The 25,595-nt window shown below is 34.7% G+C and overlaps 1 protein-coding gene across 1 annotated transcript in view; it reads left to right on the top strand.

The window, feature by feature from the left end:
* PPP1R3A (protein phosphatase 1 regulatory subunit 3A) overlaps nt 1-25,113 on the top strand; it is a 36,521-nt gene extending 11,408 nt beyond the window's left edge. The window contains exons 2-4 of the mRNA XM_065884202.1: nt 20,143-20,201; nt 20,298-20,422; nt 22,343-25,113. Coding sequence (XP_065740274.1) covers nt 20,143-20,201; nt 20,298-20,422; nt 22,343-24,721 — 2,563 coding nt within the window. The 3' untranslated portion in view covers nt 24,722-25,113. The remainder of the gene's footprint in view (nt 1-20,142; nt 20,202-20,297; nt 20,423-22,342) is intronic.
* Nucleotides 25,114-25,595: the final 482 nt, after the last annotated feature.

Below are 25,595 nucleotides of genomic sequence, written 5' to 3'. Positions count from 1 at the left end.
GGAAGATCCCACATGCCACAGAGCAACTGAGCCCTTGTGCCACAACTACTGAGCCTGCGTTCCAGAGCCCTCGAGCCACAACTACTGAGCCCGCATGCCACAACTACTGAAGCCCGCGTGCCTAGAGCCCATCTCCTGCAACAAGAGAAGCCACCACAATGAGAAGTCCATGCACCGCAACAAAGAGTAGCCCCTGCTCGCTGCAACTAGAGAAAGCCCGCACGTAGCAAGGAAGACCCAACGTAGCCAAAAATAAATAAGTTAAATAAAAAAATTTATTTTAAAAAACACATTATTTTAAAAATAAAGAACAGAGTATACAAAAAACATACTTACACATTATAAAAACAACAGCTAAGAGGGAAATTTATTTCTTCAATAACCACATATTTGTTGTCTAAATTGACTCAAAATTAAATATAGAATTGAACATATTAACCATATTAACATCTTGTAGTAGTCTAAATTTACTTGCAGTTACCAGGGTATCAAAGAAAGATCAAATTGAGAAATAAGTTAATATAGTCTACTATAGGACACTTTATTTAGTCTTTCCTTCTTTCCTGTCTTCTAAAGAGCTGATTCATTGAGTCAGTACAATGTTACTATTCTGTAATGTCAAGTAATCTTAACATCCCAAATAAAAGAAATACTCATTGGTCAGCTTTTGGCTTCCTTCATATCACAATCCAGACCAGTGGGACAAGAGAAAAATCCAACAGGCTGAATAATAAAAGACCAAAGGCAGATATTGAATGTCCACTGATCAGAATTGAGTCATTCATTCTTTCTCTTTGCCAGGGCCAGGACCAGGGCCAGTACTCATGTTAGTTCTGCTGCCGCTGCTTGTGGCACTCACTGATTCTGACACCTGTGGATTCTGGGTCTGGCTGTTGTTCTGTCTGCTTTTCTTTACCTTAATGACTTCCTTTGACTGGGCCTTTTGCCTCTACCAGATTCCTCCCCTGTACCTAAAGCTAAACACCTAAACCACGTCCTCTCTGTCTTGAGATTGCAGATTCTTCACCTTTGCTTATATGAAACCATAAAAACAAAAACAATTAAAGAGAAAAAATGCAGTGCATGTAAATGTTTAACCTTAAAACCTACAAAAAGGTAGTATGATGAATCTGCTACATTCTGTTGAGTACTTTTTAAAAAATATATTTCTTTATTTAGCTGTGCTGGGTCTTAGTTGTGGCATGTGGGATCTAGTTCCCTGACCAGGGATTGAACCTGGGCCCCCTGCATTGGGAGCGCAGAGTCCTAGCCACTGCAGGGAACTCCCTATTGAGTACTTTTTTAAAAAATTACTTTAATATAATTTTAGATTTTAAAAAAATTATAGGAATAATATGAAGACTTCCCATATTCTTGTATATAAATGTTTTAAAACTATATAAGAGGAGTCCAGTTACATTGATTCTTATAGGCAAAAGCTTTTACCTTTGAAAACCATAAGCAATGGTGACTTTCTAGTTTGTAGCTAACTGCTGATTTTTGCAGAATATAAACTACAATTAAAATGTTTTGTGAAAATATTAACAAACTCAGATGGAAATAGTACTGTTATTATATTATAATGCTTTAATTTTAAAATTATATTTTTCTTTTTATGATATAAGAATTGGGAAACAAATATATGTTTTAGGAAATTAGCATAAATAATTATATATTTTATATGGCAAATAATAATATACCCTGTCTATAATGACACATCAATTAACTCTTACATCACTACCCTCAACTATCATCTCATAGTTTTCATTAAGAGTTTTACTGTAATTTTCCTAATATCCTAAAGAGCTTTATTGTATAAAACCTGAAGTTTCCACCCAAAGTATAAATGTATTATTGAGGTAGGTAATGCATAGCATTTGTAAATAGTTATGTTTCACTTTCTCAGAAGATGTGTTTTAATGAAACTTGCTGAAAATTAAAGTTTTATCATTTACGTTTGTTGTTGTCCAATTAACTTTTAGTATACAAATATGGATGGGTTCCTATGGAAAATGGCATTTTTGAGACTGAGTTAAACAATTTCTGGGGAAAGCTTAGCTGTTGACTGAGCATCCTGGAGGGGTATTCTTATTAGTACAACAGAATACTCCTGTCTGTGACTAATTGAGGCAATTATTTTTTTTGAAAACCCTCAAAATTATGTTGGTGTGATTATAAGATTCTTTTTTTTCTGTGTTATTCTTCAATTCCTGGGGAATTCCTTGACCACTTATGGTAATTTTGGACCAGTTTGCTTTCATTCTTTTAATTTTTATCTGAGCATCTGTAACATTTATCAGAACTTGTCTACAAAACCAGGTGGGACTCTCATCTTGTGCATGGATTGTAGTCCATTGACAACTTTAAATTTATGATATTTTACTGCTTCAACAAGTTATCTTGTTCTTTGGTTTAGAAATTTCTAATTATATAAACTTAAGGAATACATACTTTAAATGTCTCTATCATTATTTCTTAAGTGATATAAAATTACCTCCTACTAGATCACTTTTATACATTGTAGTCAACAGGCCAGTCCTATTTACATAAGAAGAAATTTAGGCAAAAGGGATTTATTTGATCAAGACCAGGAAATATATAAGAGGAAAAGCTCTTTTTGTGATTTAAGATCTCTAATTCCCTGTGGCTTTGAACCATAGTGCCCCAATCAGCCAATTAACCATAAAGAAATTACAGAGTCCTTAATTTATGTAGGATTCTTCTAGTTAGCTTCTATTTTCAAGCATTAATTTGATAAATGGATAACATTTATGCACATGAGAAGTTAGTTATCAACATAAGTGGAATGACACAGACTTAGAGGAGAGCATAGGAGATGCAGGGCAACAGGCTTTAGAGAAATGATTTACTGCAGGCGGACCTGATCAGAAACAGCATCACAGAGGAATTGAACTTGATCTGGAAATGGTAAAACTTGGGTAGGTGGAGAAGAGTTAGGAGACTGTTTACATAGAATAAAAAATACTTGTGGACACGGCAGCAAAAAAGATAAGTCGGAGATTTTGTTGTCAATTTGACTGCCTGGAATGGAAAGAATTGTGAGAGTCAAACTTGAAGAAAAAGGTTGAAAAAGAATTGCACAGTCTTGCTAGACCAAGGATTTTGAACTTTAGTTCCTATGCTCAAGGATAAAGTATTATTTTAGTTATATCAATCCAGAAAGCATATGCAGAATAGAGTGAAAAGTATGAACTAGGTCACTGTCCATAAGAAGGGATATTGATTTTCTATGTTCATAACTGTTTTTTACTTACTGTTTCTGTATGTTAGAATGTTTAAAACATAGGTTTTACCCTTTTCTCATTATCAATATTAACTGAATTCTGCTATAGGTCATCTTTAACGTAAATAAACACATATATATATTATGGCACTAATTTTTAGGTATTTCTATACTATTTCATGGGTGATTTATTTTACTACTCTGGTGACACTTAGGGGAAATTTATTTCTATAATTGTTTCTCACCCAAATTCTTCCTTCAAAATCCAAGGTTTATGTTTTAATTTAGTGAAAAAGATTAGTCCAGGCATCTCAGTCTTTATCTTCTTGGATGGATACATGGAAATTACACCAGTATATTTTTTTCTATAGTACCAATGACCTCAAGATTAAGAGGGTATGAATCTTGGTTCACATGAAAAAAAATAATCAAAATATTAGTATCAAAGTTCTAACTATGCTTTTCAGCTTGTGTATTAAAAGAGAGTAAAAAAAAAGATCGATGACTAGAAGAAATGAATACAGGATCTTCATACATTCAACAAATCTTTGTTGAACACATACTATGTGTCAGGTACTGTTCTCAGTATTAGAGATACATCATGAAAGAAATGACAATCCCTGTCCTCATGTAGCTTACATTCTAATGGAAGGAAAACTAATAAGTAATAAACATAAAGAATAAGTAAGTTATTTTAGAAGATGACATATGCAATTGAGAATATAAAAAACAGAGCAGCATAAAAAGAATAAGGAATAAAGACTACTTCATTGAGAAGATGACAATTGATCAGAGACTTGAAGAAAGTCAGTCATGAAGAAATCTGGGGGAAGCGAGTTCCATGCAGAGCAAAGCAACCAGTGCAAATATTCTAAGCAAGTTCAAGTGATGGATCTCCCCTTCTGTTTACATTAGGTTCTCATGCTCTTTAGGTCGCCTGTACATTCTTGGGCTTATTTCCCAAAGGACCCATCACTACCCACAGGGTCTCTGAGAGAAAGGGGCAGGGTAGCAAAGGTACAGATGAAAATATGTCAGCAGCAGTTTGTCTTTGACTCTAAAGTCTTTTAGGGTCCCTTTCTGCTTTCTCTGGCTGCCCAAATCCCTATATCCAATCTTTTAGATTCATCTTTGCAACTGAAGGACTGAGTTGCAATTTTGTCTTGGTGAAGGTGCAGTTGTGTTACAGGTAATCTAATCAAAGAAGAAATTCCACATTTGAGTTATCTTAAAAAGCACTGAAAAATTCTATCTATTATTATTTTATTTCAATTTTTTTCGATTATCCTGACAATAGACTATAAGTATTGTAGATACTGGATAAGTTTATGTAAATTGATACCTGTAAGAAGAAAACATTTTTCATAAATTAACACTGTATATGTATAATAAATCAAGCAAACCATTGTAAAATGATGATTTGGAAAGAGCAAGTGTAATCTTGCAAGTGCCTTTACTTATGTAGCAAATGAGGAAAAAAGAAAACCGGAATATAAGCAGTTTTCAACTTTTTATATGAAACATTATTTTACGTATTATAAACTCCAAACACATTAAACTATCAGCATTATCCACAACTTACATTTAAGCCACTACATTGCGTGTTCTGCTTTTTTAATAACTGTCACCTCATTGCTACCATTTTCATCTCAAGACTAATTGTCTCTTTTATGGGATCTAACCAACTAGTGTCCTTGGCAGTACACTTTACGGTGCTTGCATTTACAATAATTGTTTGGGCAATTTGCCATAGTACAACTGGAAAACATTTTACCATCCCAGGTCTAAATCTTAACAAACATGATCAGTGTTAGGGTAGAAAAGATTAATGTCTCTTACCCTAAACAGCATCTAGATTTCATTTCAGTTAAAAAAAATCAGTAAATTTAAATTCACTGTTGTATGGATTGGTAATTCCCATGATGAATAAAAATTAATTGTGGGCTTCCCTAGTGGCTCAGTGGTTGAGAGTCTACCTGCTGATGCAGGGGACACAGGTTTGTGCCCCGGTCCGGGAAGATCCCACATGCCGTGGAGCGGCTAGGCCCCTGAGCCATGGCCACTGAGCCTGCACGTCCGGAGCCTGTGCTCCACAATGGGAGAGGCCACAACAGTGAGAGGCCCGCGTATGGCAAAAAAAAAAAAAAAAAAAAAATTAATTGTTTAATAGACCTAACAGTAGCAGAAGTAAAATCCCTAAAGAATTTACGTTATTGCTAACCTGCTTGATTATGTATACCCTCTCCTCCCACCCCACAGAAAATCTTAAGAGCAGAGTATTTTCACTGAAGGATTTATTTTCCCACTAACCATACTTTGATATAGTAAAAGCCAGGGTAGAATAGTAGTGTAAACCAGTGTTTCTTAAACTTGGGTGCACATAGGAAGGGGAAAAATAAGGCACCCACACCTAGATCCTCCTATAAGACCCCAATTTCATTGGTTAGGGGCAGGTTGCAGGCACTGGTATTTTTAAAAAGCTTCCCAGCTGATTCTGATATGCACCAAGGTTGAGAATGATCTAAACAAAAGACTAAACACATGTGTTTTGAGTTGTAACTTTTTTTTTAATTTGAAAATCAATTAGTCTCAGTATCCACTAAAAGAATAATGCTATTAAACAAAGAAAAATTAGCAAATAAAATAATGCTTTTGCAAATATGGCCTGAGGGATTTTTAAGCATTAATAGCAACATTAAGTACTGTGGGAATTACGATACAAAAGATAAGCTTTTTAAATAGGGCATCTATTAAAGAAATTTTGCCCCATCATTTGTGATGACTTGGGGAAGGCGAAAAAGACACTTTAAATAGCATGGTAAAGTTAATTTCCATTTAGAATGAAGTAAACTTTCAGAAAGTATTTACTTTTCTTTTTGAAAAGTATATACTTTACAGTTCAGAAAAGTCAAACTTTTAAATATGATTTGTAATCATATTAAAGGATATGATCTTCCTTCAGTCTTCTCTCTTTACAAGCCCATGTATATACACAGTTGCTACTGCCTTCCCTGAGTTTGACTTATGGATTTTATTACAATTGACCCTGTATGGATCCTGTATGGACCCTGTTATGGATCTTATTACAACGGGGATATCAGGGGTGCTGACCCTCTTTGTAGTTGAAAATCTGAGTATAACTTATAGTTGGTCCTCCATATACTCAGTTCCTCTGTATCCATGGTTCTGCATCATCAGATTTAACCAACTGCAGGCCACGTAGTACTGTGGCATTTACTATTGAAAAAAAATCTGCATATAAGTGGACCCACGCAGTTCAAACCTGTGTTTTTCAAGAGTCGACTGTATTTTCTTCTATAGCACTCCATGCTTCCCCAATCATGAAATGTACAGCTGTGATTTTATACTGCCAGTTTTCATTTATCATTCTTTAGACTGTAAGCTCTGTGAAGTCAGAGTTGGTTCAATCTCAGCTTGTGCCAGTAGTTTAACGTCTAGCATGACGCCTGGCACAGATTAACTACTTGCTGAATGAATACATACTAAATTTTGTCCAACGTTATTCTGACTTAGCATGATGTCCAGTAGAAGGACTGAATCATTTTAAAGACACTTGATAGCTGTAGTCTTCAGAATGTTGACTGTAAAGTCTTGTGCTGCCTTGTTAAAAGTGTGGCAGAGATCCCCATCTATGGCAACATAACTGCATCCCTTCAGGATTCAGCCCTTGCATTTGACTCGTTCAGCAATCCCAGCCTGTGGCCCAACTTCTTCAGCCGCTTGTTCCTTGCCTTTTAGTTCATACTGGTTCTCAACTTGTCCTTCCCAGCATCGTATTGCTCTTCTATTAATCTCTAACCATAGTCTGTCTTAGTGAGACCTTCACACTTCATCTTCTTAGGTTTGCTGGCAATGAATTTTGCTTTACTTAATCAGGGATCCAAAAGCCTTCAACTGGGAGAGCCATCTTGGCAGTGATGAGCTCCTCCTACCTATTCCATCTCTTCCAGTGAAAGGCACCAACCAGAGGAGTAAGGTGGTGTTTGTACTGTAAGCTTCTTAAATCAGTTAGACTTCTTTTCTTGACTCTGTAGGTTCATTTTCATCATCCCTGAATCTGCTTACATCTTCTCCAGTCTAGAACTTGGCTAGGACCAATAACTGGTGGACATTTTCTAGCATTTTAGTATTGAAATTAACATGAGCAAGAATATGAAATGTAGTTGGTTGCATGTGATAACTACACTAATAAAGATTATTTATATTAAAAATAATATTGCCTCTTATTTAAAGAGTTTTAATCAAATAGATTCTATGAAGGATCTCTGCAAGTTAGCAAAGACCTTAAAGCTAATTTAAAAATTCTATTACTTGGACATCATCCAGATTAAGAACTCTTGCACTCAAAGACACAGTCAAGACAGTGAAAATGGGAGAAAACATTTACAAATATATCTAATAAGTGACTAATCCAGAAGAACTCTTACAACTCAATAATAAAAAGACAGCCTAATTTTAAAATGAGCAAAGGATTTAAATAGATATTTCTCCAGAGAAGATATATTAATGACCAATAAGCACGTGAAAAAGTATTCAATATCATTAGTTACTATGAAAATGCTAATCAAAACCACAATGTGATGTCACTTCACACCCACTATAATGACAACAATCAATAAGACAGATAATAACAAGTGTCGGTGAGGATGTGGAGAAACAAATTATAGGATTATCATAAACCCAGCAATTTCACTTCTAGGTATCTACCCAGGGGAAATGAAAACATGTCCACGCAAACACTGGTATGTAAATGTTCACAGAAGCACTGTCCACAAGAGCCAAAAGGTGGAAACAACTCAAATACCCATCAACTGGGAAATGTGTAAAGTGAGTGCATCTATACAATGGAATACTATTCATCAATAAAAATGAAATATTGATACATCCTACAACACTGATGAACCTCAGAAACATTTTCCTCCATGAAAGAGGCCAGACACAAAGAATGCATATTGTATGATTCTCCTAATATGAAATATCTAGAATAGGCAAATATCTCAAAACAGAAAGAAGATTAGTGGTTGCCTAGGACTGGGGATGGGAGTAAAGAGTGACTCTAACAGGCTTATTCTTTTGGGGGTGCTGGAAATGCTCTAAAATTAGATTTGGTGATAATTGAACAACTCTGTAATTATGTTAAATATACTAAATGTCACTGAATTGAACACTTAAAATGGGTGGATTTTGTGGTATGTAAATGATACCTCAGTAAAGCTGTTAACTTAAAAAATTATTTTACTAGTTTTGTATGGGGATACTAATATTTTATGATAAACAGATATAGATTTCTATAGATGGACTGTAGAATTTAGGGTTTATAAGTTTAGAAATAAGGGTCTGAAATTTCTCCTGAAATTTAGTAGAGAAATAGTAGTAAAAGATTGTTTTGTATTTTAGATGAGGCTAGAATAAAATGGCAAGAAAATGAATATAGGTTGCATACATAGTCCCAGATGAAAAATTATATTTCCCATACATGGTATGTGTATAAGCTTTGAAAGATACTTGAGTACCTTTCCATGAATTCTGTAGATAATTCTGCTGCAGGAATAAGGACTATAAGTTTGATCCCCTTCTTCAGAGTATGTTAATTCAAGGACTGAACAACTTTCACTCCATAACATTTTTCTTATTGTTTCAACAGGGAATGTGGGTATTAATTTTATCTTTTTGCAAAGTGTCGATGTAATAATAATAGGTAGTGTTTATTGATTGCTTGCTGTATGCCAGACAGCAGTTTAAATCCATTTCCTCATTTAATGTGTTACATTGGTACGAACACTTACTCTTCTTAGTTTAATTGCACTTTTCTTTCTTGTGTCCTCTTTCATGGCCTTTCTCTGCTCTCATTTTCTTTTTTCTATTCCACTACTCTTTCCCTACCCACCTTCAGAGCAAATTATTCAACTGCTGGTTACACTATTCATGTTTCAGAATCTCATTTTTTAAAAACAAGTGATTCGTTCACATTGTTCTGCCTTTAGCCAAAAAGCAATTTGACATTGCAGAAAAATATCAAATCAGATTTTGTGCTGAATTTTGACTGATTTAGTCAAAATGTTCAAGTGGTTTGTATATATAAACCTGCCTTAAATCAAAGAAATGTGGGCTGAAGGGGAGGAGGTCTTTGAATATGAAGTGGTAGATTCCACAGGAGTGCAGAATCTTTTGTGAAGAAATCCGCAAGAGGACAGAAAGAAAATACTAATTCACAAAAGGTGTGGGTGAAGGGCTGGCAAAGAAAACCTGTAACACAAGATGTGGACATTTGTGAGTATGCCTCAGTGCATTGCATTAATAATTTGCATATTAAGAAGTCACGAGTCTTCACGTTAATGAATCCCTAACTAGTCTCTGACACAATAGAATGAGTGTCCCTGGAGGAGTCATTATGGCCTATCATGTCAATGATCCGCATATTAATGACTCTCTTACAGGCTCATCAACAGGTAGCCTAATAGGCTTCCATTGAGTTCTTTTTCATTTGCTTTTTAAATGTATCCTCTCCTCCCTTCCTTTTGTAATCCTATTGTGAAGATTCGACAAAAAGGTGCATTAAGATGATTTTAATGTGTGACGTAAGTTCACAAAAGCATTAAATTTAGAAATAATGCTTTAAGACTTCCTGAGTCTGCCTAGAAAACTTTTCAGATGCAGTTAAATACAAATCCAGTTTGATAATAGGGTTCTTATTTGGAATTTAACACAAACCATCCAATCCAATTTACCATATTTCTCTTTTCCCTGATATATCAATTTATGCTGTGATTAGCATAAGTAGAGTAGGTAGTTTAAAAATGTTTGTGAAACTGAATTTCTTGAAAATGGAAATGAATTCCACTGGATTTCATATGATAGAGGTTACTAAACACTTATTAAAACTAAAAAGCAGTAGCTGATAATATTAAAAAATTTTAAATATAAAAGAATTTTAAATTTAGAGAAAATACGTTTATTAATTGCATAGCCATAAATAAAAGGTCCTAGGATTTTGAAAAAATGATTTCATAACTTTTAATTTTAACATTTAATTACAAGCAATAACAGGAAGGCAGTACTTTAACATTTCTAACTTGATTTGGCATGCCCTGACTTTTGTTGGCCCTAATTATTATATTTAAGATACTTGGTGATTTTTCTTATGAACATAAAACCTACCATCTCCTATACGAAATACTGAAGAACTGCTTTACCAATATTTTACTGAATTATACATCATTTCATCTGATTTACTCTCCAGATAAGGGGAAGAGTATTGATATATGCTTGAAATTCTCTGTCAAGAGCCAGGAAGAGGAGAAAAGCTGCGGAAAGAGTTGGAGAAGTTTGGCACTTTGTTCCCCATTAAAGAAAAAACAAAACGAACAACCCCATGTAAACTTTACTATCTTGGGGAACAATAGAGGGCACAGGTGCTCAGGGGAGTGGCTGCCACCCTCAGCTGGGCAACAGATCCTTTTGAGAAGTGTCACTTCCGAATGATTTGATTTCAGTTTGTAAGTCTCATGCTCCTTTGTTTTCCTTCCCGCTCCTAGCCCTTCCAAATACAACCTTTCCACACATACACTGGGAATATCAATTTACATTTTAAATTACCTTTCCTTAAAACAGTTTTCAAAACAATATTTAATACAAATTCTGTAGAGCCTGGATGTCAAATCTCAGTATTTAACAGACCAAATATCTTAGGTGATACTTACATGTAGATTTCACAGAGAAAACATGTTTAATCAGGATTTCCTTAATTGCAGTTAGTTAGCTCATAGTCATGATTTTGTGATAATGACTTTTTACACGAACACAAACAAATCAATATCTTTATGAAGGAAATAATGCCTGAAAATTAGTATCCTTAGGAAAAAATAGATATTAACAATTCTCTGATAATTTTCAAAAGATGGATGCTGTATAAAGTTCTTAGAAATCACTTTGTAGGGGAATTGTGGAGAATCAGAATGTCAGAATTCTGAAGTAGTAAGAGTCTCAGCTGGACAATGACTAATTTTTCTGTCACCCACATGCTCCACGGATAACAATTACTTCCATTAAGAACTCAGGTAAAATAAGGACTTTAGACCAATAAAGTTAAGAATTCTTTTCTGATATCTGTCTGATGTACATTCTTTAGTTTTTCCAGTATCCATCACTTAAAAACATTTACATTTCTCTCTTGGTAGAATATAATTGGCAGATTGTGGCAGAGAAGTCCTTTGGGCCAGGTTTACCTATAACTCTTCTTTCACTGAAAATTCACGGATTCTGCTTGTAATTATGTCTCTCCCAAAGCAACCTGCAATTTTTGTTGTTGTTCATACGTGAACCTCCAAGGTTTGACTTAATTAAGCACTAGATTCTCACAATTTAGTACTCCTTTAGAAGACACTCTAAGGAGATCCCATCTCTACAAAATTGCACATGATGCCCAGATTCAATCACAGAATTAAATCCAAATAATGTTTTCTCCCTGATTTCTGTGGGGTGGGTGAGCAAGAAAAAATCGCACCCACTGCTTTGACATGACAAAGCAGATTTGAAAACAGCAATCCTTGGCAGAAGACAAAGAGTTAGGAAATGAAGCAACTTTGGAAAAGAAACTTACCAAAGAATTCTTCAACAAGGTTATGCTTTTTTTTTTTTTTTTTTTTTTTTTTTTGCGGTACGCGGGCCTCTCACTGTCGTGGCCTCTCCCGTTGCGGAGCACAGGCTCCGGACGCGCAGGCTCAGCGGCCGTGGCTCACAGGCCCAGCCGCTCTGCGGCATGTGGGATCTTCCCGGACCGGGGCACGAACCCGTGTCCCCTGCATCGGCAGGCGGTCTATCAACCACTGCGCCACCAGGGAAGCCCAGGTTATGCTTTTTGGTTGCTTCTTTCTCTGCTATTGAAATTTCCTGCATCAAGAAGGCATCATACCATCGTTTTCAATATATTTTCAAGATCAAGCACTGAGGCAATAGGGAATGTTCTAATTTAGTAAAAGAAATAGAGAAGATTTTTAGGAACATAGCAATTCAGGTTTGTGGAAAACAGGAAAGTGACTCAATAAAACCATCTGGTCACTAATGTGGTGATATGTTCTTAGTTACTGGAATACTTGAGCAGTTCACTAGACTTTACTCAAGGGGCTTGTGGTTTGCTGTGGTTTATGCTTACATTTTAAAAGTAATAAATTAACTTATATCATATGTATTATCCAATATATTCATTTATCCCAATCATTTGTAGATATTGATAATGTTCCACTATTTGAAAGGTTTTACCTGGACACAGTAAAATAATTTGGGAATAAATCATTGTATAATCTGCATTATAAATAATGTAAGTCTAGCTCACAAATTGTGTGGGTAGGATTTCTGTAGGTATTAAATTTGAAATGCTGACCATAAGATTTAATTGAGAATTTATCTTTGTATTGCAAAGTTAATGGTCATTTCTATTGATCCTACTAGCATTTATATCTTTTGAAAACAAATTTAAGAAACTTCCAAATTACATTTCAAAATTATATTTATGGAATATTATTAGTTACATAAATATGGAACTCCTAAAACTGGAATTGGAGGAGGGAGGATTTGACATTGATTTAATGTCAAAATTGAGAAAGGCAAATTGTTTCCATTTTGAGCAATAAAGGGGTTGAGAAATAAAGGGGTAGTAGCTGCCTGGTTGTATAGAGAAGGATCACAGCGCTCAATCTGGTCTCAGCTAGGAAGTCCCTTGATCTGTTATCAGTGCTTGCCATGGGTGCGAGAGAAAGAGGCCAGCATGAGAGTATTGTATTTGATATCCCTAATCTAATCCAGAGCTTTCACTTTGAAGATGAGGAATCCCACAAAAACCATGTTCTTTACCATATTAGTTCTTAGTCTCCAGATTCAGCATCTAAAGGAAATAGAAGCCATTTAAAATATTTGATGTTTTTTCTTTGAGATTATTTCTTGCTTCTTTCAATCCCCGTTATTAATGCAGAACTGTCTTCATTTTGTTTTCCTCTGTGGAATTATTATCAAGGAACTGAATTTTAATTCATCTTTTCATCCTAGATTCCTTCTTGCATTATGCCTTTAAACTTTTTCCTTAGACACTTCTGTTCACAATTAGACATTTAGTGCTCTAATTGTCTCTCTTTTGATCAAATATTTCTCTTCTGTTCGGTTTTATTCCTGATCAAAAGAAGACTATGGGTACTGTAACACCAAAGGAATAGATACTAAGCCCTAGTAGTTGGTTAATGTATTATGAACTTTACCTCTCATTAAGTACAAGTTTCTGCTTTCCTCCCTCCTCCAATTCATGGCTATGAAATGTCAGAATACTAGAAAGTCCATTTTTAGAGAAATATCACCATAAAATTATGAAAATAAACAGTACACAATATGTAATTATTTATTCCAGGAAAACCTTTTCAGTATTTCTGTAAGTATCCACTTAGCAATGCCAATCCTGATATATTCTTCTTAAGTGTCTTTAAAAAAATTTCAAGTGAGGTACATAATATTTTTAACTTAAGATCTCTCCATTCATTTAGGGAGAGTGGGTAGAGGAAATCAAATGAGAGCACAAGCTTCGAAGTAAGAAGGCACACTTAACGTCTTCTTGAAGAGTTCAATATTGACTTTTTAGCTGTTTATCAGAGTGAGAGGTGATGCCTAAGAATTCCAAGTTGGTTTTCTTTAGGCAATGCTGAGTACTTTCAAGCAGTGTTAAAGAGACACAAATGCAATATTCATGACTCATTTTGGAAATGATCCTTTTTTTATGCCAACTTTTTGATTCCTCTTGGAACAGAGTTACATTTCTGCCACCTACAACCTAATCCTCACATTTACCCTGACTAGTTGGGTAATTCCATCACTTCAGACTTAGGCTGGGTGGAAAAGGTTTTACTCATATTTTAAGAGACATATGGGCTTTTAGCACAATGGCATTACAGAAACCCAGGAAAAATGATATTATTACTTATACTAAAACTACTATATTTTGACAGTGTTAAAATTAACCATAACTCCAAAAGCGTAAGTGCCACATACCCAGAAACTGCAAGAATATTAACAGGGCGCCTAAATTCTGACAGTGAATAAATCAATTGGGTAATAGCAGAAAGTGTGAATTTGCATTCAAATGCACACTGTATTTGTATTTTAAATAAAAAGTTACTTTCACTGATGATCTAGTGATCTTTCTTTGGAGGGTGGTCCTGATAATAAGAGTATACTTTAGAAAGACTAATAAGCTAGTATGTCATCATGGGCTGCAAATTTTACTCCTGAAAGTAACTTGTGGAAAAATAAGTAATTTGTGAATTAAAGATATGAGAGAATGGAGTAAACTTTAAAAAATATACATAATTCCAAGTAAAAGGAGAAACACGGGAATCGGGTACTGTGGCAGCATAGAACTAATGATCAGTGTGGTATTTACTACATGTCACTAATAATAATGGTAATAACAGTAGTGATAATACATTTATTAAACACTTCTACATATTGAAAATTATGGTAAATAATTGCCCTGTGTAAGGACTAGGCAATATTTTGGAGAAAAATGAGATACAGAGAGGTTAAGTACCCTGTAGGAGGTTGCATGGCTAGTAAGTGACTTAGTAAGGTAAATAACAGGAAAGACTGTGATTTGAATCCAGGTCTTTCTGCTCTTTTTCGCTATGAATTGACTAGAATAAAAGCCAGGAAACTAGGTATAACTTGCCGATGCACTGTCCAGGCACACGTACCAGAGATTAGAGGAAAAGGCTGAAAGGTGTCTACATGGGCACCTGAGAAGCAGATTACCCAGTGTGCAAGACATCAGAAACCAGCCAGCAGACTAATTCAAGACCTTACCGACTTAACAGTGAAGGAGCCGTGGTTAACCACCAGACTTAACTCTCTCTTGCTTAGGTCTTGGAAAGGGCAATACTTGATTTCTAAATCTCACGAACACAGCCAAGGTCAGGCAGAAAGAAGGCATTTTTAAAATCTACATTCAGGGAATTGATCAACAAATCGCATTGATGCTACATCAAAAGTTTAACTCAAACTTGATTCCTTTTCTCTTTCCTCATTGCCATCACCTTTAACAGTCATTATTTGTGCCTGAAATATTGAAGGAGCCTCCTGACTTGTCTTCCTGCTTCACTATGGCTCATCCCATCCAGGCTCTCCTAAAATAGATCCTTAAATGTACTTCCAGAGATTGGTCCCTAAATGTAAATCTGATGGTATCTCTCTCCCATTTAACTCCTCCACTCCCCTCGCCCGCAACGGGAGCACTGGTTTAAAAGTACAGAAAGAATTCAGTCCCACATTTCCTGGCATGCTAAGCCGTTTAAACCTGGCTCAAACCAACCCCAGTTCTATTCTTTGGCATTCTTTCCTCAAAACACAGTCCAAACCCTCTGAACATCTCATTGTTCCTGGATGGTTCTCTTCTTTTTGTGCTTTCTTACCTGTACTTCTTTGAGCACTTCTTATTCTCTCTGCCTGAAATGACCTTACCATTTTTCTCTATTTGAGGAACTCCTATTTCCCCTAAAACCTAATTAGAATGTTACTTCCTTCGTGAAAACTTCCCTGATTCTTCCAACTGAGTGCTCTCCTCATTTGTTATTTTTTCTCTAGAGAATATCATATCCCATTATTTATTATAATATTTATCACATTATAATAATTGCCTGTTGATGTGTCTATTTCCATCATAACATTATAGCTTCCTTGAGGTAAGAGGCTACATATATATTATTCATCTTTGATTTCCCAGTGTTTATTAGAACTTATGGCATATAGTGGATATTCAAAATATCTATTAGAAGAATGAGTGACCCCTCTTATGATTAAATAATACTAGTGACTATATTATATGATTTAAGGTGCACTAGAAATGAACTACCCCTCCACAAACTACATACCTTTTTGACTTTTTAATTTCTAACTTTATATTAGAAGATTTTAAAATTTTTGTTTAGCTATTTAAACCCATAATTAAAAGCACTGCTTTTAGCTTTAGAGTGGGAGGTAAACATAAGACACACAAAAACATGCACATTTTAATTTATTAGAATCTTTTATGAAAATAAATTTTAATGAGGAAAGAAGAAAAATGTTATGATAATTTTTTTTTTTTTTTTTTTTTTGCGGTACGCGGGCCTCTCCCATTGTGGAGCGCAGGCTCCGGACGCGCAGGCTCAGCGGCCATGGCTCACGGGCCCAGCCGCTCCGCGGCACTTGGGATCTTCCCGTACCGGGGCACGAACCCACGTCCCCTGCATCGGCAGGCGGACTCTCAACCACTGCTCCACCAGGGAAGCCCTGTTATGATAATTTTGACAAGAGGTGGACAGAAGGGAAGAGTAGAAAGGACACTGCATTTATTCAGCAGCATTTATTATGCCACTATTATGTGTCAGGTAATGTATTAGCCACTGGGAATACAGATCAATAAGAAACTCCCCTACTCCAAAAGGACTCAGGGAATATAAAGGGGAGACTAGAAATATTCACTAACATATTTCACTTATACCACAACTGTATATAGTTGTGGGTCCTATCTTCATCAACCATCAAGTTCTTTGCCTTTTTCCTCAAATTTTCTGAAGTGGTTTTAATTAAACCCTTTAAATGTAATTGGTCATATAACAGACACTTTGGATTTTGGAGTGGGATTTTATCTATAAACATTATGTAATTTTGGCCAGACAGCAACCCATCTGTCTTAATAAATTATCTAAAACTAGAATTTAACCATTTAGATATTTTAAATAATAAACACCTGCAAAACTACCACTCAAAACAATCGATTTCTCACCATTTCCTTTGCTCATTCCTTTCCTCTGACACACCCCACTTGATGTAACCATAATCTTGAAAATCAACCTTTCTTGTTATATTCTATATATTATATTATATGTATTCCTTGATAAATATATTTAAATTATTTTAGTAGGTTTTAGCTCAATAAAAAAGAACCTCCTCTGATGTAATGTTTCAGCACTGTTCATTCAACATTATGTTGCTAAGATTTATCCATATTGTTGTATGTTTCTGTAGTTTATTAATTTTTAGTGCTTTATAATATTTCTTTTGTGGTATTCCAAGTTTTGTATCTACTCTTCTGCTGATAGGCATTTGGATTGGTTCAATTTATGCAGTTGACAGCAATTTTTACCAATTAAATAAGTATAAGATAGCATCTCCTTGTGATCTTGATTTGCATTTCTCTGTTTTCTAATAATGCTGACCATCCTTTATGTGCTTATGGGCCATATGTATTTTCTCTTCTGTGAAATGTCTGCTCCTCTCCCCTGATTCTATTGAAATGTTTGTGCTTTCTTACTGATTTGTAGAAGTTCTTTATATATTCTTGATATTTACTTTGTGCTGATTTTGTATAACATAAGCATCTTCTCCCAGTTTATTTATATTTTTCTATTATAAAGATGTCTTTCAATGAACAAAACTTTTTAATTTTAATAGAGCTAAACTGACAATCTTTTTTATAGTCACTTTTTTTTTCTTATTTAAGAAAACATTTTCTACTCTGAGGTCTGAAAGATATTTACATATTCTACTAAGAATTTCAAGGTTTTTGACATTTAAGATCTTAATCCATGTGGAATTGATTATCAAATATATGTTTTACCTATTTCATATTTTTTCCATGAGGGTAGCCACTTTCCCCATCTCCATTTACTGAAAAGTCCCTTATTTCCCTGCTTGGTGACATGCTATATTTGTCATATACCAAAGTTCTATATAAGTAGGGATCTGTTACTAAGCTCTCAATACTTGCCTGTCTCTGTACCAATATAACTGTCCTAATAACTATATCCTCATAAGAACTATTGAAACTAGGTAGAGCAGTTTCCTCTACCCTTCTATTTCTCAGTAGTCTAGCTATTTTCAGTCCTTTATTCTTCTCTTTAGAATCATATTTTCAACCTTTGTGAAAACATGTTTTGAAATTTTGATTAGAATTAAATTGAATCTGTAGATCAAATTGGGAGATAATATCTTCACAATCTTCTTCCTATCTATGAACATGGTATATCTCTCAATAATTTCTAGGTCTTTAATATTTATTGATACAATTTTATTCTTTTCCCTGTAGAAGTCTTACACATTTTCTATTCATTTTTTAATATATATTTGATATAACATTTAAATATCATCTATTTCAGGTTCTCTTTCTTGTATTTACCCCTGAATCTAAGATTTCCTTCCTATATTTCTGTATTTATATGTTTTTGTAAGAAGTCAATATAATAATACATGGTTTGATACCTAATTATTTATCCCCAAAGTGAGCTAAAAGCAGGTTTCTTTCCTTTTGATGCAATCACTTTAAAAATTAAAGCATTTTAGAGAATTTAATAAGAAAAATGATTAATAGCATTTTGCTTAGGCAAAAACAAAAAGCTTTAAATGGTTATGATCTTTCCCTCTACAAATGAGATTTTCAGCATTGCTATGGGACTAAAGATAAAGAAGGGATAATTAAATGCTGTTTAATGGTTTATATATTTTTAAGAGTACACAGATTTTCTATGTACTCTATGAAAGAAAAATGTGTCAGCTTGCAGTTGGATTCCACAAAAATTGAATCTTTGCATAATTATAGGCCTCATAAACAATATAGATTTATAGATTAAAGCAGTATCACTTATTGGAAGTACAATATTTTTCTAATAAAATTATACTTAGGTAAAAACATTATTTTCATTTCTGGGCCCACTTCAAGGTATCAAATAGTACCTTAGTAAAGCTAAAATTAAGCATCATAAAATGTACACAAAGCTGAATTACTTCTTACATGGTCAAGATGGAAGAATTTGCAATTTTCTTGTGATTTGCTGAAACAAGATTAGCCTTCCAGGGATTTGAATCAACATTGTCCATGCAACGAAAACTAGGCTCTATTACACAAATTTATCAGCCCTTGTGAACTCTCTGTATTTCTTTTATTGCAGAAAAAAGTCATTGAGAAAAGTCACTAGGAGAAAATTCAGCTGAGACAGTACAAGAAAATGGGGAGACTGGGCCAATCATTTCTGATAGACTGACTTGTGACATAACTATACACAAAGTGAGCTCTTCACTAACTCTTTTCTTGCTGAGTGTCATGGACAAATCTAAATTCTTATAATTCCACAAATACACCTACAAACAGATTACATTTGAAAGGAAATAGTATTTATCTTTCTCAATAAGCATGCAGAATATGAGAGAAAAGCTAGTATAACCTGAATTATTTTAAAGAAAGAAAATGTATGCTTCCATATGAATGATCTAAAGCCTTGGTTGTAAAATTGGCCTTTGGCGATACATGAATTCTTTAAACTGGATATAAATTTAGCTGCCTTTCAGTTTCTAGTAAGTTTGTTTTTTTTCTCCTTTTCTAGAGAGAGAGAGTTAATAATATGTCAGTTCAACTGGAAGAATTCTGAGTAAAATGGAACACAAAAAAATAACTGGAACGTTAGAAAGTAATTTCAATGACCACAAATGGACTGTCAGTTCATAAAACTTCATAAGTTAAAAGAAGAGAAAATTTTTTTCACTTGCAAAGATTAAATTCATGAATGATGGAATAATCTACACTTACATATATTTTTCCTTTGGTTATGTGTTTTAATATGAGTAAAATAATTTTATTTAGAATTATGGAATTGTGTAAATAATTTTTACATTTTTCTACAACTAATATATATTATTGCATCATTCTAAGAGATCTATTTAATTTAAAAATATACAAAGTAATGTAAGAAAATGTGAAAGGTTATATAATATTTGTTTGGCTTGTAATTGGTTTGAATTTCCTCCTCTATAAAAATACTTAGAAATATAGTCCCAGAAAAAAGTATAACATTTTGTTTTAAACTTAACAGTAAAGAAGAATCATTGGTAACATCAGATGAGAATAACTCTGAGAATTCAAAGATTACAGGTAATATTTCTTTAATTTTTAAACAGAATATATTTATTTTGTTAAAGCCTACAATTATAACAATCTTACATAGGTGCAATTATCTTAACTTTTCAGACACCTATATCCCAACAATTGTTTTTTCTCATGAGGACAAGCAAGACTTGGAAACCAGTAATCAGAATGTAAAAGATGTAAACACAGAACATGATGAACATAATGAAAAAGAATTAGATTTGATGGTAAGTGTTCTGTTTGCCTCGGTATTAGAGAAGATGAATCCATTTATGCTTCAAAGATGCTGCAATGCCTGCCTTTCAATAGCTTCAACTAATAAATAATTTGCAAATGTGAAAGTGCAGCCTATTCTGTCCTTGCATCTCTAGTTTGATCAACAAGGCACTTTGATTTCAGTATGTTGCTTCCGGTCTCTGCAATGGTAAATTAATGACATTCATTTCTTACCTATTTACCAGTGGCTCTGAGTAATAGTTTGTAGGAATTACAGAAGAGGTAGTACTATCCTGATGTGCATTTCTAATCTTTTGACAAGTGTACACTTATCATAAACTCGTCTATAAAATGAGAGGGCTGGACTAGATGATTGTTAGGGTTCTGTACAGCTCTACAAGTCTGATTCTTGCATTTAGCAGCTTTTTTTTTTTTTTTTTTTACTTACTTACATCTGTGAGAATCTCTAAGCTCTATATCATTGGAAAGTATTAAATTACCAAATGAGGATAAAATAGCCTGTGCCATATTTTTCAAACAGGAAACAAATTCAGAACTGTACAATTTAGTATTAAATTTGTTATCATAAATTTCACACTTGGTGAACATTCAATCTATTTGGGATTTTTAGGGGGATGGTTTAGATAGCATTTTTATCACAAAGGAAGAAATAGAAGTAAATGAGTCACATAATGCAATTTATCCTTTGCTGTATTTGGTTGGAGCTCATATCATTAGGATACATGGATTCATAATCATCTAAGATTAAAATGACATTTGCCTCTTCAAGTGTCAGTGCTGAAACAGAAAAGAAATGGAGCTCACCTCTTTCCCCACACATTCCACCCTTTCTATAGTGATATGGAAGCTGCATCACTAAAGTATGCAATTTACTTTGCTCCAACTTTAAGAAACTACAAAGTTGTCATCCATTGTGAGAATTCTCACCAGCTGAAAGTTAACATCGCCATCTTTTTCAAACCACAGAATATAATGAAAGGGCCCTGAAAAATCACATACTTCACCAATATACCTCATTACAATCAGCAGGCTCAAATACAAAAGTTTGTTTAGAAGTTACTGAGATTGTACATCCAATAAATGAATAGGGAGCTGTAATTTAGATGCTAATTTGCTCCATGCTGATGTTAATGCATAAAACAATGAAGCTCTATAATAGATGGAAATACAACCAAATCTGTGGAACCCACAGGCATTGGCTTACAAGACAGCTGTGCAGTTGACAAGTAACATGAGCCTTATGTGAGAAGAAGGGGAAAACGTAAGATTTGCATATAATTATTGAGATCATGCAAATGTCAGTTATGAGGAAAAAAAAAAAAAACACAGGCATCTCACTGTTAAATCCTGACAGTTGGCATCACTGAAGAGCTCAAATACATTTGAGCACCAGTTGGCAGAGGGTCATTAAAACAGAATTTGCAGAGACATTAACTCCCTCACTTTTCTTTGAGTGACGTTTTGCTATTAATAGTTTGCAGAGGCTTTGCAGAAAACATATTAATAAGAGAAACTGTAATAGGGGCACCTACAGCAAGTGTAAATGCAGAAAGGGGCATCTAGGAAGCTGCTCTCTAATTGATTAGCATGGAGCTATCAATGTGTATATCCTAAGTGAGGAGAAAGTGCAATGACAAGCAAGAATAGTTGAATAATACAATGTGATATTTGGAAGCTAGGAAAGAGAGTGATTAATTTTGGCCCCTTTTCTGATTAATCTCATTCCCAAGTCATAGCCTACATGGATCCCCCCAAAACATCCAGCTTCCACAATTTGTGCAAAATCCACAAATGAAATGAATCAAGGATATATACCAGATAATTACTAGCCAAGTTAATGAAACCTATCTCATTTGCTTTGTATATTTAAAATCATTTGATCATTATTTTTTGTGTTTTTATCCCTTAAGATAAATCAACATTTAATAAGAAGTACTGCTTCCAGAGATGAAAAGAATACAGTCAATTTCCCAAATAAAGCTGAGGGGTTACAGAAGAAGCAAATCCATGATGAAGTATACACTGACTTGTTTAAAAGGCCTTTGTCTTCAAGTTCATCAGCAGAAAGATCCTTAAAGGGAGAGTTTTACCACAATGAAAAATATTCCTCAGGAAATAAGTGTAGTTATCAACCTTCAGAGGAAATTACTTCAGATATGGGAGAAATCAAGCCATCATTGGGAAATACTAGTAGTGATGAATTAGTGCAAGTACATATTGGTAGCAAAGAAGTACTGGATAATAATGCTAATCCAGCCCAAGGGAGAGGCAGAGTGCAAATATCTTGTCCCTCTGCAGATCAACTAATGGCAGACAACCTTAATCAAAAACTTGAAGAAGAAGCTAAACAAACTGAAGTAAAAGATTGGGAATGTTTAAGAAGTGATTTCCGTTTGGATTTCCATTCAGAAGAGTCTATAGAAAAAGGATCTTCCAAGAAAGCTTATGGCAATGGTAAGAATGAGGAGGGGCAAAGAATATGTTTAGGTGTTAATGAAAAACACAGCAAAGATTTACAGTCAATCTTACATAACCAAGAGAGGAAGATAAGCCACTCTGAAATAAGTGGGGAAGGGATGGGAGCCAGTAACAGAGACCTAACTGCTCTGCCGAGTAAGGATACCCCAATTCATGACCAGTCAATCAGAGCAGATATATTTCATTCACCGAGAACAAATCTAAGCTGGGAGGAAGCTGTGTTAACAACCTCAGACCTTGATCTCTCGACTAGTGAAGGCACTATTTTAGGAGGGATGCCTGGTCAAGCTTGTTTACCAAGAAATAGAAATGTTTTAAGGAATGAGTATCTTTTCCAAGTTGAAGAAGAAAAATCAGCTTGGATTAATCCCGAAGATCAAAATAAGAACACCCAGCATAAACAAAGTTGGAATGTTCTGGAAAGTCAGGGAAGAGCAAGAGAGAGTAAGACAAATATAACAGAGCAGACCAAAGAACAAGCAGATTGTGGAGACATGTGGGAAAAAAGAGATAATACAAGGAATTTGAAAGCTAATCCTACAGAAGAATTGTTTACCTGCCAAGAAACAGCAAGCTGTGAACTGTCTTCTCTAGCTGATCATGGTATTACTGAGAAAGCAGAAGCAGGTACAGCTTATATAATTAAGACAACATCAGAAAGTACTCTAGAAAGCATGTCTGCTAGAGAAAAAGCAATAATTGCTAAGCTACCTCAAGAGACAGCAGGAAGTGACAGGCCCATCGAGGTAAAGGAAACAGCGTTTGATCCACATGAAGGGAGAAATGATGATTCACATGATACCCTTTGTCAACGAGATACAGTAGGTGTAATCTATGACAATGATTTTGAAAAGGAATCATGTTTAGGTATTTGTAATGTACATGTAGATGAAATGGAGAAGGAAGAAACCATATCTATTTACAATCCTGGGGAGACAAATGACAGGAAGAAATGTGTCATTGGAAATACAGCATCTGTAGAAGAATCCTCACAGGTCATTACAGACTATCAAAAGGCAGCCTCAAAACTAGATTTACATTTGGGAATGTTACCAACAGACAAAAAAATATTTCCAGAAAATAGAGATCATGGGCAGATCCAAGAATTATCAAAGAAAACGAATATAGATGCCATTATTCATTCTGCTTTAAACTCGGACACTAATAGAGCTTCTCAGAATGGCTCTCACATTTCTAATCACCATGTTAAAACTTCACTGCCATCTCATGAACAGGCCACTGCTATAGAGAATGCAATTACTACCATGACTCTCCAATCTATTTCTTCTAAATCAAAATATAATTGTAATCCAACAAGTGAAATCCAGGGTGCTGAGAATCTCCATCATCCTGCGTCTACACCTGAAGAAGTTTCCAAAAGTTCAAGAATAGTGACATCAGGTAGTAGGAGGGAAAGATGTATAGGCCGGATTGTCCAGCAAGGAGAATGCAGTGTGGAGAAATCTCTAGGGCCAACAATTTTAATCAGTGAAGCTTTTGAGAACATGGAAGAGGCAAGGAATGAAAAAGAAGGATTAATAAACTCTGGACAATCACTGTGCTCTTCAGGAGACAAGGAATCTGAGAGCCCTGATTCTGACAATCTCCCTGCCCAGGAAAGTCAAGCTCAAAGGGAATCTCTGCTTTCGAAATACACCAACTCTAAAATACCTTATTTCCTTTTGTTTCTGATATTTCTTGTAACCACCTACCAGTATGACTTAATGACCGGCTTGGCATTCTACGTTTTTTCATTGTACTGGCTGTGCTGGGAAGGGGGAAGACAGAAAGAGTCTGTCAAAAAGAAGTAACCTCAGCACTATTATTATTCTCTCTTGAAAGATAAGCTATTTAGCCCCAAACATTTGGATTGGTGAGAGACTATTCGTTGTTCAAAGAGCCAGTGCAGTTTTTCTCTTGAAGGATCATTTAGAAAGGAATGCGTATGAAGTTTGCTCCTTCATATAAGTAATTATTCTATATAGGACCATTATGTTTGGATCATTAAATACCTATATGAATATGAGATCTGAAGCACGTCAAGTTGAAATTAGGTACAGCTGTTGCTCCTTAGCAGGCTATGAAGTTTCAATGCTTCATGTCTCTTCACTACTTAAAGTGCCATTTCTTGCATTCATTTCTTTTGCAGTAAAGCTTCATTTTTTTTTTCCTGAGTGTATTTTCCCCTCTACTGTTTCTAAAAATAGATAAAACATGGACAATGGCAGAGGACTTTTTTTTTGTCTTTTAATACTGACCATGAAATTTGCATTTACCACTGTATCATTTATCAGCACATTTTGATAAATCGAATCTTTCAACTTTGATTACATATTTTTAAGAACAACACCGATGCATATTGAAATGTGTAGATTTAACCTGAAGAAACACATTGTGTACTGGAATAACACTTAATACACATACACATGTTTTATATCCTGCATACCTACAAAGTCAGGGCATTCGTAACCCAAATTTGACAAAGACTGAAACAATCAAGAGATGATCTTTCAGTTCTACAAAATTTGGGGGATGGCCTGTCTTTAAGCAATATTTTTCTCCTTTACAGGGAGACTGTATAACACAGCTGAACAATTTTGATGCCAACTATTATTCAGTTGGAAATTTAAATTAAAAGTTCCAGAAGCATTGCTTCAGAATGAATTTGTACCTATAAAGCATAAA

Source organism: Phocoena phocoena, chromosome 9, assembly GCF_963924675.1.
Source record: "Phocoena phocoena chromosome 9, mPhoPho1.1, whole genome shotgun sequence".
NCBI lineage: Eukaryota > Metazoa > Chordata > Mammalia > Artiodactyla > Phocoenidae > Phocoena > Phocoena phocoena.
The sequence above is the reverse complement of the archived record's forward strand: the minus strand, read 5'-3'. Positions and strand labels throughout refer to the sequence as shown.